General features: G+C 37.2%; 1 protein-coding gene across 1 annotated transcript in view; it reads right to left on the reverse strand.

The window, feature by feature from the left end:
* Positions 1-19,486, reverse strand: part of ABCA12 (ATP binding cassette subfamily A member 12) — a 227,690-nt gene that overhangs the window by 93,903 nt on the left and 114,301 nt on the right. Inside the window, exons 10-14 of the mRNA XM_072617503.1 lie at positions 13,774-13,892; positions 12,554-12,660; positions 6,225-6,481; positions 6,013-6,125; positions 4,301-4,422 (exon numbers count right to left, since the gene is read on the reverse strand). Coding sequence (XP_072473604.1) covers positions 4,301-4,422; positions 6,013-6,125; positions 6,225-6,481; positions 12,554-12,660; positions 13,774-13,892 — 718 coding nt within the window. The remainder of the gene's footprint in view (positions 1-4,300; positions 4,423-6,012; positions 6,126-6,224; positions 6,482-12,553; positions 12,661-13,773; positions 13,893-19,486) is intronic.

Raw genomic sequence — 19,486 nt, forward strand, 5'->3', positions numbered from 1 at the left:
GGGAGGAAGGGAGAGAGAAAAAAAGGACAAATAGGGAGACTTGAAGAGTTAGAAATTATCTGATTCTATACACATGAAGACAGTTCAGGATTTAGAAATTATGGTAATAATATCTTTGGGGTTTGTGATTGGTAAGCTTGCAGCATTTCAAGTCTGAACCAGACCCACCATGTTGCCATATCCAGGCGCTAACTCAGAGTTATAATTATAATAATAATAGTTCATATTTTATGAGGTAGTTTGGTTTTTCAAAGTACTTTCCTTCCAGCATATCTTTGAATTAGTTAGGGCTAATATTTTATTATGGGCAGCCAGGTGGTACAGTGAATAGAGTGCCAGGCCTGGAGTCAGAAAGACTCATCTTCCTGAGTTCTAATCTGGCCTCAGACATTTACCACCTGGGTGACCCTGGGCAAGTCACTTAACCCTGTTTGCCTCGGGTTCCTCATCTGTAAAATGAGCTGGAGAGAAGGAATGCCAAACCACTCCAGTATTTTGCCAAGAAAACCCCAAATGGGGTCACAGAGAGTTGGACATGACTGAAACCAACTGAACATGTATCTTATTGTCATAGAATCATAGATTTAGAGGTAAAAAGGATTTAGACGTCCATTTTGTCCAAATCCTTCATCTTACTGGGAAATTGAGGCTCAGGGAATTTAAGTAACTTGGCCACTGTCATCATGCTCCATTTTTTAAAATAGATGAGTAAATAGACTTAGTAAAGTTAAATGACTTGTCCAATCACTCAGCCAGTCTATAAATCAAAGCAAGGACTCAGACCCAAGTATTTTGATTCTAAAACCTGTGTTCTTTCTGTTCCATAAGAAGTATTTATTAAGCACCTATCATGTGCTGAGGACTGTGCTAAGCACTGGGGATACAAAGATGGGTAAAAATAATCCCTACCCTTAAGGAGCTTACAATCAGTTAAGGAGAGGCCATATACAAACAATTTCATACAAATAAGATATAGATAGCATAAACAAGTGCTAATCCACTCTTAGAGTAGGGAGAGACTTGAGGCAGGCATTTTAAAAATATATATCCCTATTATGTTCAAGATACTGTGCTAGGTAATGGAGATATCAAGATAAAACAAAAAAAAAAATTAGTCCTTGCCCAGAAGGATCTTATATTCACCTTTTGTTTATGTACAACATGTAAGTAGAAATGCAGGACTCTTTGAGAATGGAGGGGAACACGAAACAATTATTCATACTGGCCCTGTCACGTTCCTTTGTATCACAAATTATTATTTAAGGAGTGGTTATGTCAAAGTAAAGCCTTCTGGCCTCTTAGAAGTACCCCACCAGAATTTGGAGAGTTCTATTAGATTTGCATTGAGTTAAAAAAGAAAAAAAGGCTTCTGCCTGCATTTTGAGTCAAATAATCTCAGTTTAAATCCTGACTTTAAGAGTTACTAGTTGTCTGAACTTCAGCCGGACATTTTAGTCCATCAAAGCCCATGTTTTAAATGCTTGCAATGGGCCCAGCTAAGTTCTAGGGACCAAAGAAAGGTGAAAATTTGGTCTTTGCCCTTAATAAGCTTTCTCTTCTCCCTTAGCTTGTTTCCTACTTTGTAAAAGGAATCCCTGAGGGGTTTAACTAGATGGTCTCTTATTTAAAAAAATAAAGCAAAAATCATCATCATCACAAGGCAAATAATGGAACTTCAGTTAATTAAAAAAATATCCTGAAGGCTAGCATGACCTATCCCAAAGAGTTTGTTTTGCCCACTAAAAGCTCTAAATCTATTGTTTTTTGATTCTAAAATATGTGTGATAATGGATACACATTTCACAAACACACACAGACAAATCATATTATATGATGACACTAGAACTGTTACCAGAAAGTCAAGGCACAACTCAGAGAAATGAGGGTCACAAGGAAGGTAATTACTTCCTGGTCAACTTGACTGTGTCCAAGATTTTCCCAGTAGTGTGAAATTGAGGTAGCCTTATACTACCTGAAGTATGTTTCTGTCATGGGTTAACTCAAATTATATGGCATTTTATATCTTCTGGAGACTGTTGTGTTTGTCCTTTGTTCTTGAAGAGGAGCATGACATCAAAATAATGACATGATTTGCACTTGACTTTGATTTGAGTGAGGGAGGGCTGTGCAAGGTCAACAGCCTCACTTTCTCTGGAGATAGAGACGCTCTAGGAATCAGAAAGACTAAAGGAAGATAGGAGGAGATCCAAAAAATACCACATGATAGGGAAAGAGGTAGACAGAGGGAAGGCGGGGGATTGGGGAAGAGAAGAGAGAGATGAAAGAGAGAGGAGGGGAGAGATAGGTAGAACAGGGAGAGAGAGAAAGAGAGAGAGAGGGAGAGGAAGAGAAAGAGGAAGAGAGAGATGAAGATAAACAGAGAGAGATAAACAGAAACAGAGAGACAGTGATAGACAGAGACAGAGAAACAGAGAGACAGAGATAAGAGGACAAGATAGAGACAAAAAGACAGAGCGAGAAATGAATAAAGTACCTGACACAATTAAACTCTATGAAGAGAGTATGAACTGCAGAAATGTGGATTGGTTCTCCTTTCTCCTTTCTCTGCCAGGTAGAAAAAGAAATTTTTTGAAAATAAGGACTCCAGGAAAGCGATTTCCTCCTAGCTTTTGAGAATAATAAGAACTCTTGCTGCCCATCTATGTGCTCATGTTTTTTTTTTTTTAACAAGATCAAAATGATTCCATTTTTCAGAAGCAAAAAACATGATTGCAAAATCAATACTGAAATTAGAACTTAGGCTCATATAAGCCAAAGGAGAACTCAAGGGGAAAAACCAAATGGATGGTGTTTGCCTTCACAAGGGACAGCAAAGTACAGGCTACAGGGTTAGAGTTTTCCAGGGGGAACTCATTAGCAGGGCCTGAGTAAATGGAAACTTCTGTGTTTTTGTACATTGAGACTTCTTCCAAAGGCAACTTGAGTGGCTTTCTGATGTCATACAAGGGAGTGAACTTCAGAAAAATCATTCAGGTTTATGTATGCATCTTTAACCTTGGTACCTCTGTCTCTTGTTTTATTTATTTAGTTTTAAAATTTCTATTGTACTTCCCACCAAAAAGACAAGGAAAAAAAGTCTAAAGTGTGTATCTAATCTCTGGCAGTTAGAACATGGCACTGTGGGCCAACATGAATTTTCCCAAATAACATATTGTGATCACAAAATTTGATTCTAACACATATTCATGCCACATAATATCATTTTTGATTTTTAAAGTCATTAATATTTTATTTTTACTTGTTCCAATAAGCTGCATTGAGGATAGAAAAGGATTATTTCTTTTCACTAAGTCACTAGGACACTGGGACTTTGATTTAATTGAGATACTCTGCATCAGTGTGACGGGGAGAACATGTACAAAGATACAGCAGTTGTATAAAAGCAATCAATAAATATTATTAAGTGCTACTTAATTTATTGTCAGTTACTCTACTAGGTGTGGGATAAAAATACTAAAATGAAAGCTATTTTCTTCGAGAAGCTAATATTCTACTGAGGGAGACAATATATACGTATGTAAGTGTAAGGAGGGCGATACATGCAGTGGGAAATAAATTCTTGCCTTGACTAAAAGATAATTGGTCACAAAGTCAGGAGGATCTGCCAATTCCTGCCAATTCTATCGCCAATCATCTCTTACATAAATTCCATCTCTGTCAATCAGGAGTTGCTGTGCTACCTCAACAAGGCACACATTGCTCAGTAAAAAGTCAAGGCATGTGTTGAACTCCATGAATCAACCCATTACATAAAAGTGTTCAAAATACATACAAAATAAAGGGATGGTAATTTGGGGAGGGCACCACAAGATGACAGGTTCAGAAAAGTCTTCAGGTGACCCATGAGCTGGGCTCTGATGGAAACTAGGAATTTTAAGAGGTAAAGGTGAGAAGGGACTCAAGAACAAAAGCATAAAGACATAAAATAATGTGTCCTGCGTAAGGAGCTTTAAGAAGTCTATAAGACATAAGCTGGAAACTTCCAAAAGGGTTCCTGGGAACAAGTGGAGGAAAAAAAAAAGAGAGGAAAGGATAGTCTATTCTTCTCTCTGGGTGTCAGCTTCCAGCTCTGGACTTGCATATATTCCAATGGGAAAGGAATAGAAATAGGAAATTCACTGCCCACAGAGTTGCCTCAGGGCCCTGTAAAATCTTCTCTTAGAAGATAAACCAGACATACTTCTCTGCCTATAAGGCAGGGTTATATTAATCTGTGACAAATGCTGAATATTACTTCAACTTTCCAGACGCTGGAAGCGGGTACAAAGACATAGCATACCTCAGTTCTGTTTTCAGGGATGGGCATTGCCAACAGTGTATCAATACTTGTGTTGGACATTCCTGTTCTCTGGAGCTCTGCTTTCAGTTGGTCAATATTTTTAAACATATCTATTAATTGGCCTTTAAGAAAAAAAGTACATTGGATTTGGGTTACAAAACCATTCCTTTATTCATTTATTAGCCCCATTGAATCTAGAGAACCCTTCATATTTCTTAAAGAATAAAATATACATTTACATAGATGCTCTGTACCATGAACAAAATATTTCTCAATTTTGACAAAAGATTTGTCACACTAAGACCTATACCTGTCCATTTTAAATCCATTCCTATGAAAATCTTGTTATTCCAAGACATTCTAGTATTGGGGGCAATGGACTGGATTTAATTAGAAGACTACAGTTTGAATGCTAATGCCATGAAACCTCATTGACTCTCAACTTTTTCATCTGTAAAAGAGAGATAATGATATTTGCACTACCTACATCATAGGATTGCCACAAGGATCAGATGTGATTATACATATGCACATATATAAATAAATATAGTATTTTATTAATGTCAGCTTTTATTATTATCTCAAGGAAACAGATTGGTTTGTGATTTGAATTTCCATGCAGTGCCCAAAATTGTCATTATTGATCCAGAGAATGTGTGGTTGGTTCCTCGCAGACAATAGAAATGCCTTGACAAAGCTGGAAGTTACCAAATGTTTCTTGGTTTAAAAAATCTCAGGAAATCAAATTACTTTATGTGACAAGTTTGTATTATTACCATATACTTGGGTCTCATCTCTAAAATACATTCTAAAGCCTTCATTCCTATGATTTCACATTATCATCCCACACTGAAAAATATAGTCTATGAAACACACACTTGAAATGTATCAAAGGCTGCCACATTCAAAATATGAATAGAAATATGTAAAACTCAAAATGCTTAGAAGGCAGTGACTACTATTATTGCTTTTGTTTGGGTGTAATTGCCTTCCCATTGCATACATAATAAATAATAACAATTGCATTCCCTTTTCTCAACAGATCACAATCTCCATTCTGCAAATACCTTATTATTTTTATTATGCTTCTCTTATGGAAATTCATTTCCTTTTATTTTTGGACTTTGGGTCTACTCAGTCTTATAGTGGGCTATATATGTTGACAAAAATTCAGAATGTCTTACTTTTCAATGTGGAGATATTATATTAAGGAGGAAAAAATTCTATTGCAAGAAATAAATGATCAGAGACTAGGACATTGATGAAAGGGTCTGGGCTAAGAGATCTTTAGGGAGGACTGCTTTTTTTCCTCCTCAGATTTTTACATATGAGACAATTAGCTGCATCTGATTTTTTATCCCTGTCAAAGCAACTGAGTTGTACTGTGTTCCCTCAACAAAGCCAATGAAAAGTCCCCTAAGTGAAAGAAGTAACACATTCTTAAAAATATCACTTGTTCTGAGCTTAAAATCTTTGTGCACATTTCTCTCCCCCTTTTCCTTGCCGCCCCCCTTTCCCCCTCCCCCCCCAGCCCAAATTCACTGAGTGACTTTGGGCAAGTAAGGTAATATTTCACAGCCTTAGGTGTTTCACATGTAAGAGAAGATAGCCAAGGAAGTGGTTTAAGTTGCTTCAAAAACCTTCTTGAGCTGCAGTCTAAGAAGCACATGCATGCTAATAAGTCAGCTTTTCAAATATGGATGGGAAAACACCTGGTTTTTCGGAAGCAGTTGCACTGTTATTGACATGCAGCAAGGATTCTATGACTGGTATTAACTCTGTGATATTCTCCAAGTAATTCATTTGCAACACCTGTTCTAAGAATCTGAAACAAAATAGAAAGAGGATAAGAAATTCAACTGAGCATTTCAATAATTTTAGAAAGATTCTGCCAGAGTAAAAAAAAGACAATGGAGAAACTTACAGATCCATATTTAAATTAATTTTGTTTGGATCTCCAGTAAGCAAATCCTTTAGCTTTTGAGATATGATATTGTCATGGTTCAGTAAGCCTTCTGCAATTTCTGTTCCGAGCTCCGCTGCTTCAAGGAATTGCATGTGGAAGTGACTCCCTTCGCATAGCTTTCCAAAGCTAATATTAGGAAACTGGCAAGTTTCTTCTATCAGATTGAAGGTCTCGGATTCACAAAGAAGTTTGGTCACATTTTGGAGTTGTAACAGCTTTTAAAAACAATAACAAAAGTTACAGAAAAATATAAGAATTCAGTATTATAGTTGTCTCTTTCTATGTGCTGCACCTATGTGTACAGTCAGTCAATGAAGGTCTGGAGATGGCAGATTGTTTCCCCTCTCTGAGTTAAAGATCCTGGACTCAAATAATATCTGTTAAGCTTACTAGTGTGGTGATTTGGGGGAATTCTTTAATCTACTGGGACTTTGATTTTCTCATATGCAAAATGGGAAGTTTGAAATAGATGACCTGGGTGGCCCCATCTACCTCTAAATCTATCATTCTATGATCCTCGTCCCCTTTAGACACTTAAAATATTAACACCAAATGTACTTCCTTATTTCTTTTGAAGAGGTGAGAAAATACAGATGTAGTGTGATGCATATACTACCAGAAGGGCTAACCTGATTTTTTTTCTTTTTTTTTTCTTATTTGTTACAAGTGATGGCTTGCTAGGTGGGGAGAACGAAGGGATATATTTGGGAGGAAAAGTAATATTAAAACAAAGAAAAATAAGTAAAAAGAGATAAAATTATCATCACTGGCTAGTATTTTTCAATATACTAGTATGCCATAAGATGCCTATGACCCCTTTCAAAGCTTAGGCCAAGTGCCATCTCACAACCTTAAATGATCTCCCCACCCAAACGGTAAATAGCCTAGAATGACTTTGGATTTGCTATCTCTGTATTTAATATTTATTCTCCATGTATATGTTGCCTCCCTCTGTAGAATATAAGTCCTTTAAAGACAGGGAGTGTTTCATTTTTGTCTCTGTGTCCCTAGGGACTCATATAGTGCTTGACACATAGCACCAGCCTTAACATATGTTACATTTCTTACCATGATGTACTCTACTTTAATAAATGTTTACTCAACTAAATTAAATAGAATTGAACTTGATTATTTAAGCTTAAACTGTACATAATTCAGACCTGTATCTTAATTTTACAACATTCTCAGCTGATCTTTGTCATGAGTTAAGAACAATTTCCAATCGGAAGCCATATTTTGTTCACTTGTGATCGTAAGGACTGCCATTTTAATTCCTTACTCCATTGTTTCATCAAGGTGTGGAAGTGATTCTGGGTCCTCAAATGCCAGTATAGTGCAATCAGGCTAGGAAGATTTCAGCAACTCTTGCATGATTCCCTCCTTGCCCCACCCTAGCAAGCATTCATTAACTCTGGTCTGAACTCTTAAGGTAGCCTACTCATGGGCCTTCCTGCCTAAAGCCTCTTCTCTCTCCAATCCTTCCTCTTCCAGCTACCTGAGCAATATCACCGAAGCAGGGGCTGACCATGCCATTCCACTACTCAGAAAGTACCAATGTCTCCCTATGGCTGATATGTATATTCAATATTTGAAACGCTTCATGATTTGGCTCCAAGCCATTCAACTTTTCACACAGTACATCTCTTACACATGGTAGTCTCCTTGGTTCAGTCAAAACTGACTTACTTGTCATGCTCCCATCTTCAGGTTATCTTTGTACAAACAGTCTGCCATACCTGAAGTATACTCCCTGCCCATTTCTAAGACTCCCAAGGTCCCTTCAAGTCTCTACTTGAGTCATCTCCTATATGAGAGCTTTCCTGATTACTCTCAGCTATTAGTGTCGGCTCGCATCTGACTCCAAACTGGAAATTATCTTGCATTACTTACTTATTTTTTATTTAATTTATTTACCTGTTTCTAAATTTAATTAATTTAATGTATTTACTTATTTTAAAATTTAATGAATTTTGAATTTAATTCAAATGTGCATTTATTTACTTATTTTAAAATTTAATGAATTTATTTAATTTACTTATTTTTTGCATTGCCTTTTATATGTACATGTCATTTCTCCCAATAGAATATAGGCCCCTTGAGGAAAGGAAATATTTCATTTTTGTCTTTATATTTCAGTGTCTTGCATGATACCAGGCACATAGGAGTAGGGGCTTCATAAATGCTTAATGACTGATTTTACTAATGCTTCCTTGTTGGGAAGCTCATCACCAGAAAGTTATCTACAAGATCGATGATCTTATTTGTAGCAGAATGCATGAAATTATCTAGCAGGGTATAAAGTAGGTTCAAATCAGCATCGTGCTGAAATATCCACTCTGATGAAATCACAAACAGCAAAGAATCATTTTAAGCTACAGGGAAACACACAGAACAATTTCCTTCCTGACTATGTCTCCCTCTGAGGCAACCTTATCAATAATGTAGAAGGCTCGCTAAGGAGCATGGTGTTAATAAATAGAGCAGAGCAACCAAAATGGAATCCTTCAAATCAAATCCCTCACAAAACCACTGGGTCATAGGTGTCAGGAGGAAGAGCTAAGTAAAGGTCTTCCTGGGACTCCAAGGAGAGTCCTCTTTTCACTGGGCAAAACTCTTTATGATATAATATAGAATTATAGTACGTAATTATAGGTCATTATGGCAAGAACATACTTTTCTTGTTATATGACTACAAATACAGCTTGAGAAATCCCTGCAGCATATTAACTGTAAGAGCTCATATCATTCAAAATATTAAGGAATTCAAAGGGAGTAAAATAATTACATGACTCTAGCGTTCCCTGACCATAACCCAGTTATGACTACAAGGAAACTTGCTGAAATTGTCACGTAGGAATTAAAAATGCCACCAAATCAGAGAATCTTCGAATGATAAGGGACCTTAGGACTCAGGTACTTTGGCTCATGCCTAAAAGCAAATTCCCTCTACAACAAAGGATTCAAATACGCAGGGCATGTTCTAACACTTCCTAGTGAGGCAGGAATCAGATTACAACGTAATTGAGAAATATTTAAACAAAATATTTAACAAAATTAATAAAAATAAAAGAAAACATTGATAGTGTTAATAAGTGATTTTAAATCAATATGTGGGTGTATGGATCATTATGCAAGGTGAATTCAAGGCCAGCTTTCTATAGTATCCATGATAATATACAGTGATAATATACAATGCCTCACTTCCTAAGGCAGTTCATTACAGTTTTTGAAGAGCTCTATTCATTATGAGGTGGTATATTGGACAGAGTGCTGGGCCTGGAGTCAGGAAGACTTGTCTTTGTGACTTCAATCTGACTTCAGACGCTTACTAGCTGTGTGATCCTGGGCAAGTCACTTAACCTGATTTGACTCAGTTTCCTCATCTATAAAATGAGCTAGAGAAGGAAATGGCAAACCTCTCCAGTATCTTTACCTAGAAAACCCTAAATGGGATTATGAAAAGTTGGACATGGTTGAAACAATTGAACAAAAATTCGTTAGACTGGTTTGTCAGATCTCAAGCCAAAACTGGTCTTCTGAAACTTCTACTCATTGGCTCTTGTTCTGCCCTCTAGCGTGAAGCAGAATAATTTTAATCCATCTACCTGTGGCAGCCCTTCAAATAATGGAAGACAATTACCATGTCCCCCTAAGCTTTTTCTTTCCCCAGGCTAAACATCTCCATTTTCTAGAACTAGTCCTCATATGGCATGTAGATTGGCATTTTAGTACCGGACAAATGATTTTACCAGGAACAAATGGCAAAAAATAATGATAAATGCCATTTTTCTGGAACTTGAACCCAATCCCTTTGATGTCAAGTCCAGTGTTCTTTCTACCATGCCACACAAATCTCCATCTCTACAATGTCTGGGGGCCAGTCTTCTAGTGGTTATTGAAAGAAAGAGAAAGAGAGACATACTGATGCCTGAATATTTGGAAATTCAGATTTGGTCTTTACAGGATCGAACAAATACTTTCAATCACAGGAATAATCACGTATATGTATTTTAAAAATATAAGCAACAGCAATGATCAGAGAACATTCAGGGAAAGCCAGTATGAGTTTTCATCCAACCCACTGAGTTTAATAGATTTCTTTTCCAGGCTGAACTAAAAGATGGCCACCTTGCTCTAGGCTTAGTTCTTTCAAATAGGAATTAAATCCACTGTCGGTGATACCAGGCCCATCAAAGAGCATAACCATTACAAGGAGGCATTAGAATTCTACAGTATTTGTTATTTAGACTGTACTTCTTTCCTCATCCCCAAGACCTTTTCTCTCTGCCTCCTCCCCAGACCCCAAATCTAATTCATACAAAACCAAAGTGCAGCCAGTCACCCCACTACCTCTGGCTTGGAGAAGGATTGAGTGTGGAATTTGTAGTCAGTATCTATAGGTCTTATGTCTTTTCTTAATCCTAATGTGGGTCTATAAAGAGTTACCAGTGCCACTCATGCCATTCATACCATCAAAGACCTTGCCACCTCAACTTTCTAAACATTCAGCTTTTGTAGTCAGTTGTATTTCTTTCACATGGCAATGTTATCTAATTCTTCTTTTTTCTTCTTCCTTTTCTTCTTCTCTCTCTGTATTCATATATGCATGTGTGTGTATATATATATGTATACACACACACACATATATAATATGTACATACACACAAACTCTCTTTTAAAGAGATCATACAGTAGAGAATTTTAGAATGGGGATTTAGAAATCACTTAGTCCAAGTGAGGCCCATCGAGTTGAAGTGACTTGTCTAAGGTTACAAAGTTATGCCACAGAACTGACATTTTGAGTGAATGAGTGGCACAGTCAGAATTTGAAGACCAGTTTTGAGTTTCCAAATCCAGTACCTTTTTCCAGATCTCATTTTTGAGATTTAATCTACATTTGGACTTATATAGTAACAGGTTCCTCCATGGTGAGGACAATAAATAAATTAAATGGGAAAAAGCCAGATTGGCCATTAAAAGCCAATATGACTTCAGAGGCAACAGGGCATTGTAGAAAGAGTACTCTGCTTGGAAGTAGGAAAATTTGGTCTGAATCCCACATCTGGCATTTATAAGCTATGAGGCCATAAGCAAGCTGCAAAATAAGGTTAATGATACCTGTGTCATCTATCCCACAAGGATGCTGTGGGTTCAAGTGAGATGGTGTGAGTAAAGCACTTTGTCGTCATGAAAGCATTATGTAAACGTCCATTATTATTATTGGTGATGGTAGATTTAAAAAATTAATTTTATTGACTCCTTTGCTAAGGAATGCTGCTTTTAAAATTCACTGCCTCAAAGTATAAGACCTAGTGAACTTCATGACATCTTAGCTTATTAAGTACATGTATAGCCTACATTGGGCAACTAGGTGGTGCAGTGGATAGAGCACTTGGCTTGGAATCAGGAATATTCATCTTCATGAGTTCAAAACTGACTTCAGACACTTACTACCTATGTGACCCTGGGCAAGTTGCTTAACCCTGTTTTCCTCAGTTTCCTTATCTGTGAAATGAATGGGAAGAGAGAATAGACAACTCTGGTATTTTGTCAAGAAAACCCCAAATTGGGGTCATGATGAATCAGACATAACTGAAACTACTGAACAACAACAACCTACATTATAAATATTGTTACGTTCAGAGAAGCCAGTACAGAAAACACCGACATTTTAAATATTGTGCTGAGGCCTCTTATTTCTTCCTTTTTTTGTATTCTGTACTTTCTCGATATAAGCACTAAAGAGGAAATGACTTCATCCATCAGTATGTTTCACTTGTGAGGTCTAATCATATCAGCGTTGAAACCCAGTTATTCAGACCCCAAATATCAAGGACCTTTCAAATAACCAGACTCATTTGTACACATTTGATTAAATTCAATTGAATGTACCATCTTAATGAGACAACTGTATCATTAGGCACAACTTGATTAATAGGTGCAATTTAAAAGAGGCTGCAATAGGTCATTTCATACTGCTGATTTTCCTAGATAATAAACACATGTTGATGCTCACAACACATACATACACATAAAAACAAAAAAAACCCCTTAAACCCCTTAGAACAAAAATAAGTTGTTCAGAGAAAATGCATGTTTTTCTTCTCTCCCCAGCATTCCTGAATCAAAAGAATAGCAAGAAATCCCATTTGCAATGCTACCGATTTAAAATCTGAACTAACTAGATGTTTCTTCAAAGAAGAAAAATAACATGTCAGGGGCATTTTCTTTCTTTCTTTCTTTCTTTTTTTTTTTTTTTTTTTGCTGTTTTGCTTTTGGAGTCTTACTTTTGATCTTATGATTTCTGAAACTGGAGGCAAGTAGTCCTCATAAGAGCCATTTCGATGAAAAGATTTTTTGAAGCGAATGGTGGATTGTAGAAGTTTTAGATTTTCTATAAAAAAACAAAAAACAAAAAAGAAATGTCATTTTAGAGAGAGCTTAGGTTCAGGCCACATGGAGCCCTCCAGGTCCTCAAGTGAATCCAAATGGATTCAGAAGGTCACACTTGAGGACCTAGAGGACCACATGAGGCCTGGAGGCCACAGGTTCCCCACCCCTGGCTTAGGATCATTTAGGAAAACTTGGTTTTGAAACACTTAAGTATGGCTTGTCGTAAAGGTATTTTGCAAAAAACAAAAGCCTTACAACATTGAGATTAGTTAGAAAGAAAAGACTTCTTAATACTGGGAAAATATGCCCTTGGTTTATTTTAACAGTATTCTTGGTTATACAATAAGGAGACAAATTTATTTCAAGCAAGGAACTACCATGGGAGACTTTTTGTTGCTTATTACATGCCTTTATCTTTGACATCTTTAGGTAGATTATTAAGTTAAAAGACTTTTGGAAAAACAGGTACATAATCATTTAGAAATCAAATGTCCTTCCAACCTTGATTAATTCATTCGTGGTAAACAGAAGCCAGACTTTGCTAATGAATTTTACAAGATTTTTTTTTTTAGTAGGCAGAAAGTATATCTCTTAGGAAAGAGTGCAAAAAAAAATCATTTAAAGAAGAAAAAAGAAAGGGGAAAGGAACATTTGATTAAATGCAACCTTCATGGTTGTCCATGCAAGCAGAAAATTGAAAATGAAAATGAGAGAGAGGATGGGAAGCAAAATGGTGTGCCATCCCACTGCCACTCCTTCAGCCAAGGTAACTTGTATCTCAGTTTGCAGATATGACTCTGAATCACCTGCATGTATTGCTTTTGGTATCATTTTTTTAAGAAGTTAAAGATCAGAGGCTGATGTAGCAAAAGGCTATGGTTACAACATCTAACATCTCTAGACGCCAGACAGGTTGTTATTATTAATCATTTTATTAATACTAGGAAAATAACAATCCCCTTTCTTTAACACTTCTTTTTATATGAGAGTTCCAAGATCATGAATATGGGTGAGCAAAGTTTTTCTTTTTTGGTTAAAGATTTGATGGACTTTCTGATATGAAAAAGGTTTCCCAAATTGTGAATGATGTTTCTAGCATTAAGAAGAGTATTACCTGGTGACTCATTGGCTAAATTGTCAGTTACATTTCTCACACACATCAAGTAGGGTACATAAGGACTCTCATCAGAAATGGTTAAGAGGGCATCTTCAAAGTTTTCCAGAATGAGGAGCCTATGGATTTAAAAAAAAATAAACACAATAAATACAAAACAGAGGCATAGAACTGAGAAATTTAAAACTGTTATTAAGACTCATCTGTTTAGTCTCTTTGTGTTGTAACACTAAGAGAACATAAATTTTAAGCTAGAAGGGATCTCAGAGGTCATTTTGCCCAACTCCTTTTTATAGAGAGCTCAAGTGACTTGCCCAGTGGGTTAGGTTTTCTTTTCCCAAAAGTCTTACATGATTGATCCTAACAAAAGAATTATTCCTTTATTTTAGATTCACTCAGCAATTACATTTTTATATATACCATATTAATTCATGACTTCATCCTTAATCAAAATATAAAATGTAAATTGCCTTGTAAATCTGCATGTGGATATTTCTATATATGCAAGCAAGTCTGAAAATACATATAATTAAATTGAATGACTAAATTTTTTTAAGCCAAATTGCAGTCAATATGGGTCAACAAACCTAGGAAAATCAATTTTTGACAAATTTCCTTCAAAGGTACTAGTTTTACTAGTAAAAGAAAATACTTCTTTTAAAAAATTAGTTGGCATAGATAATCAGTGCACTTAGTCTTTTTTAAAAAATTGGGATATGTGTGTGTGCACATATGTGTGAATGCTTCTGTTGTCTGTCCCTCAATGAACTGTAAGCTCTTTGAAGGGAGGAGCTCATCTTTTCTTCTCCCCTGGCCCCACCTTTACAATGCCTGGCACATGTATCAGCACACAATGAGTATATAATACAGATTCACTACTTTGTAACAGCTGCTTTGCAACAAAAATACAATAGATGCATACTTTGATTTTGTGTTGATGTTATGTTGATTTTAAAATTGTGTTACAATGCAATAGGAGTTGTTAGGATTATAGAAAGCTCTGTACACTTAGCGATCATTCTCCTTTAGGTTGTACTCCTGACCATTGACTTTCTTTACCATACCATCTTCACTCTAGAAGATCACTTCATCCCTGGACTTCTCAGAGTGAAAATAACTCTCTGACCCTGCAGTTTCTCCCTCTGATTGGCTGGTTCTTCTCAGAACTTCCATTTTAAGAAGTCTGGCCATGTTTTCATTGCTCTCCAGATTGGGCTTCTAAAACTATGGACTCTGTCCACCCTTACACTGGTCCTAATACTTTCATCTCTCTTTCTCCTATACCCTCTTCTTTTAATTATTTTTTAATGTATTGTACCCTTCGATTAGAATATAAGCTCCTTGAGGGTAGGGAATGTCTTTCTGCTTGTGTCTGTGTTCCATATATAGAACCTGGCATAAAGTAAATACTTGGTAAATGCTTGTTGAGTTGTTACCTTGACTTTACAGTTTCTGTGTCCTTCACATGTATCATTTGAACCTCACAATGATCCCGTGAAGTAGAAACTATTATTTTACCTGATTTTAAAAATGAGGAAGCTGAGCGAGCTCAGAGAGGTTAATGATTGGTTCATCGTCATACAGCTAGTAAGTGTCTGAAGCTACATTTTAATTCCAAGTCCTCTACCCCAATCACCACACTACCTAGCTATTTATTGGATCAGAGGGGTTTTTAAGGTAAAAGTCATGGTTTATAACTATTTCTACACAGGATTAAAGACTGATAGAAACTGACAACACTAGATATTTGAGAAGTTCTAAATTGAAGGGGGGAAAAATTTCCAGATAAGACTCGTGTTTTAATGATTCTGAGACTCACAGATTGTTGGGTGGGCATGTGTTTCTGAAAAAGCTTATCTACAGAAATATACAAAATTTGTTTCTTCATTTATCATTAAATGACCCATAGATCTTTTACAATTCCGTTGTCATGGGAGACAGAAATAACACCTGGCTTATAGGCTAACCATGTAAGATCAGAATTCTTCTCTTTTTGGTTGTTACATGCAATGGGATTTGACCGGCACTATTGATTACTGAATCCATGCCATAATGATCTGTGTTTTACAAGATTCTGACATGATTAAAAGGTACTTAAAGCATATTGCCCTAGAGAAGATTTTCTCAAGGTGTGGGTTCAGGGGGGAATTCTAGGGCATCCAAGAAAGTTGATGATAAATGATCTGTTTTAGCTGCAGGAAATGTTCAGAATCACCCAGAAAGGCAGAACTTAAGAAACAGGCAGCAGGATGCCAAATGCAGAGAGCATTGGATTGAGGTCCAGAAACCTGGATTTAAGTCCTGTTGAGTAACTCATGTGACCTTGGGTGAGTCATTTGGGCCTCAATTTTATAAGTATTGAACTAGACTGTCTCTAATAAGGATGCTTTCCAGTTATATCCTATTCTATACCCTAAGCATCTGAGTTCTCTGGAGGGTAGAGGTCTTGAATTTCATAAGCCTTAAGACAGACTAGAAACAAGTCTGCAGAGTCGCATGCCATCTGTTTTAAGAAGTGGCTAGTGGCTTCTCTCTGTACTGTCAGATAGTGGACTGTTGAGGAGCAACCTATTCAGCTGCTTGTTCCCAGGATCTGGGGTTCATAGAACCATTAATTTAGAGCTGGAAGGAACTTTGGAGATCCTCCAACTCTTTCATTTTATGCATGATGAAATCCCAAGAGATTAAGTGATTTATCCAAGGTCATATAGGCACTGACAATGTTGGGATTTGAACTCAAATCCTCTGACTCCAAATCTAGCATTCTATCATCCCATTCTGCCTACTAAAGATCTGTTGTTGTTCAGTTGTTTTCGGTCATGTCTGACTTTTTGTGATCTCATTTGGGGTTTTCTTGGCAAAAATACTGGAATGGTTTGTCATTTCCTTCTTCAGCTCATTTTACAAATGAGGAAACTGAGGTAAACAAGGTGAAGTGACTTGCTATTAAATGTCTGAGGCCAGATTCAAACTTATGGAGATGAGTCTCCTTGACTCCTGACTCAGTGCTCTATCTACTACGCAACCTACTTTCCTTACCTTCTTTCTTTCCCTCCCCCTACTATGTAGTTTTTCCCTCTTCATCCACAATCTTTCCCCTCAGTCACAAGGGTTGTAGACTAAAGGCATCCTGCTGTGGGAGAGTTAGATAAATCTTTAATAGAGTCAAGCACTGTCAGGTGAAAGTAATTTTCAAGCAGAACAACTCAGGACAGGTGGGACAGGTGTTGAAGAGACCCTTAAGAAGACTATAAGGTCAGAATCATAGGAAGACAGATCTAGGGTTGGGAGAAATCTTAGAGGTCAACTAGTCCTACTCTCTCAATTTACAAGTGAGGAAATTGAGGCACAGAGAGATTAAGTGACTTGCTCAAGGGTACACAGATCATAAGTAACTGGTCATCATTTAAACTCAGATACCATGATTTTAAGTTTAGCTTAAAAGAGAATGGTGCAGTGTCTAGAGGATCAGGTCTAGAGTTAGCAAGAACTGAGTTCAATTTCAGTTGCAGAGGCTTATAAACTGTGAGACCCTGGGCAAGTCACTTAATCTGTCTGCCTGTTCCTCAACTGTAGAAAGGGCATAATAACAGCACCTACCTCCCAGAATTGATGCAAGGATCAAATGAGATCATGGTTGTAAAGTGCTTAGCCCAGGGCCTGCCACAGAGTAGACACTGAATAAATGCTTGTTTTCTTTCTTTTTTGACTGTACATTGAGAATCACTACCTTAATGTTTGTGGAATATATAAACAGCCAAATGGCAGAGCATATAGAGGCTGTGTAGGCTCTAGAGGAACACAAGTCATGCTGTTAGAAAGAAATAAGCATGTATGAATGTGTTTCTTCATCACAATGCTTGTACAAAGGAAGAAACATTGAGAATCTAGCACCAGAGAGACTGCTGTGGCCTAACCCTGCCTTCTCTACCCACCTACTCACTAGACTCTTCCTATCCACCAAGCAGAGGCCAATTCGATCCAAGGTATTGCCACTTCCCACCATTTGGCTCCTTAAATGTTCTGGGCAAGAGTGCCACTGCATTCTCTTGCCATTAATGTAGATGGGACATGGACTCATGCAATATACCTGACACCTTCGGCTATTTCACAGCTTGGGGAAGATGATGAATTTTATGCATATAACAGGTCCTCAGAAGAGCTGTAACATGAAATCTTCAGCTCTCAGATTAGACAGTTCATTAATCCCTAATCATTAAGGTTGGATTTTCTTACTTTCACAAGACAAATTTATCCCAGTCTATCTCCTGCATACCACAGTCTGACTATACAATTTAAAAAAAAAACTATATTTTATTGGTACTATCCAGAACAAAACTAAATTGAGACTATATTCTCAAAAGAATAGATAATAGCCTTACTATGATTTAGGAATATGTAAATCCTGTCCTTGGGTGGCTGATAGAATACTCAGCTATCTCATTTACTCCCATACGTCTAGCGATCACTTCCATGCAGATGATTCCCAAATCTCTAAGTCCAAACAGTCAGTCCTGACTTCTCTCCTGAACTTTTATCCCACAACTCTCTCTAATGGGTATCTCCATTTGTGTGTTCTGTAGGCATATCAAATTCAACTCAACCAGAAGAGAATTCATTATCTGATAACAGATATATCATTATCTTTCCTCCCTTTCCCTCCTCAAATACTTCCCTATTTCTGTTGAAGGGACAATCATTGTCCCAGTCACCCAAATTCAAATTCATAATCTCAGTGTTATCCTTCACTTCTAGACATAAATACTGTAATAACACTGTATGATATTGTCAGAAGACACAAAACTGGGAGGGATGACTACTATACATTCACTGGGTGCCTACGATGTGTCAGGCATTATGCTAAGTAAGTTCTGGGGTTTACAAAGAAAAGTAAAAGTCAGTCACTCCTCTTAAGGAGCCTACGGTCTAATAGAGAAGACAGCATGCAAATAACTATGTACCAATAATATATACACAGGATAAATTAGAGATGCTCAAGAGAGGGAAAACACTAAGATTATGTGCAATCAGGAAAGACTTCTCATAGAAAATGGACTTTTAGGTGGGCCTTGAGGAAAGCTGGGGAAGCAAGATGAAGAGTGAATGATCTGGGCATGGGCAATAATCAGTGAAAATGCTCAGGGTCTGGAAGGTGAGGAACACCAAAGAGGCCAGTGTCTCTGGGCTGCAGGATACCTGGAGTAAGGGGTAATAAAACTGGAAAGGCGGGAGGGGGCTCAGGTTGTAAAAGACTTTGTCAGGATTCAGAAAGATTTGGGGCTAGAATATTGGACTTGCTCTCATGAGGTCAAATTCAACTGGGATAAATGCAAAGCCTTACAAGTTGGGTTCAACTGCTCAGGTACAAGAAGGGAGAAAAAAAGATAGATGGCAGTTCCTCTGAAAAAGACCAGAGAGTTTTAGTGGCCTGGAAACTCAATTGTGTGTGCTACAGCAATAAAGAAAGTCAATAGAGTCCTGGATTCCATTAAAAGATGTGTAGCACCACACTAGGCATGTGACAATCCCACTTCACTGCATGAGTCAGACTGCCTTAAGAGCACTGCGTTCAGTGACGGTGTCATACTTGAGTGTGGAGTTTGATAACCTAGACAGTGTCCAGAGGAGGGCATCCAGGATAATGAGGGGTCTTCAGATAAAGCCATATGAGGACTGCTTGAAGGAAACAGAGATGTTTAGATTGGAGAGGACT

This window comes from Notamacropus eugenii, chromosome 6 (assembly GCF_028372415.1).
Source record: "Notamacropus eugenii isolate mMacEug1 chromosome 6, mMacEug1.pri_v2, whole genome shotgun sequence".
NCBI classification, from domain to species: domain Eukaryota; kingdom Metazoa; phylum Chordata; class Mammalia; order Diprotodontia; family Macropodidae; genus Notamacropus; species Notamacropus eugenii.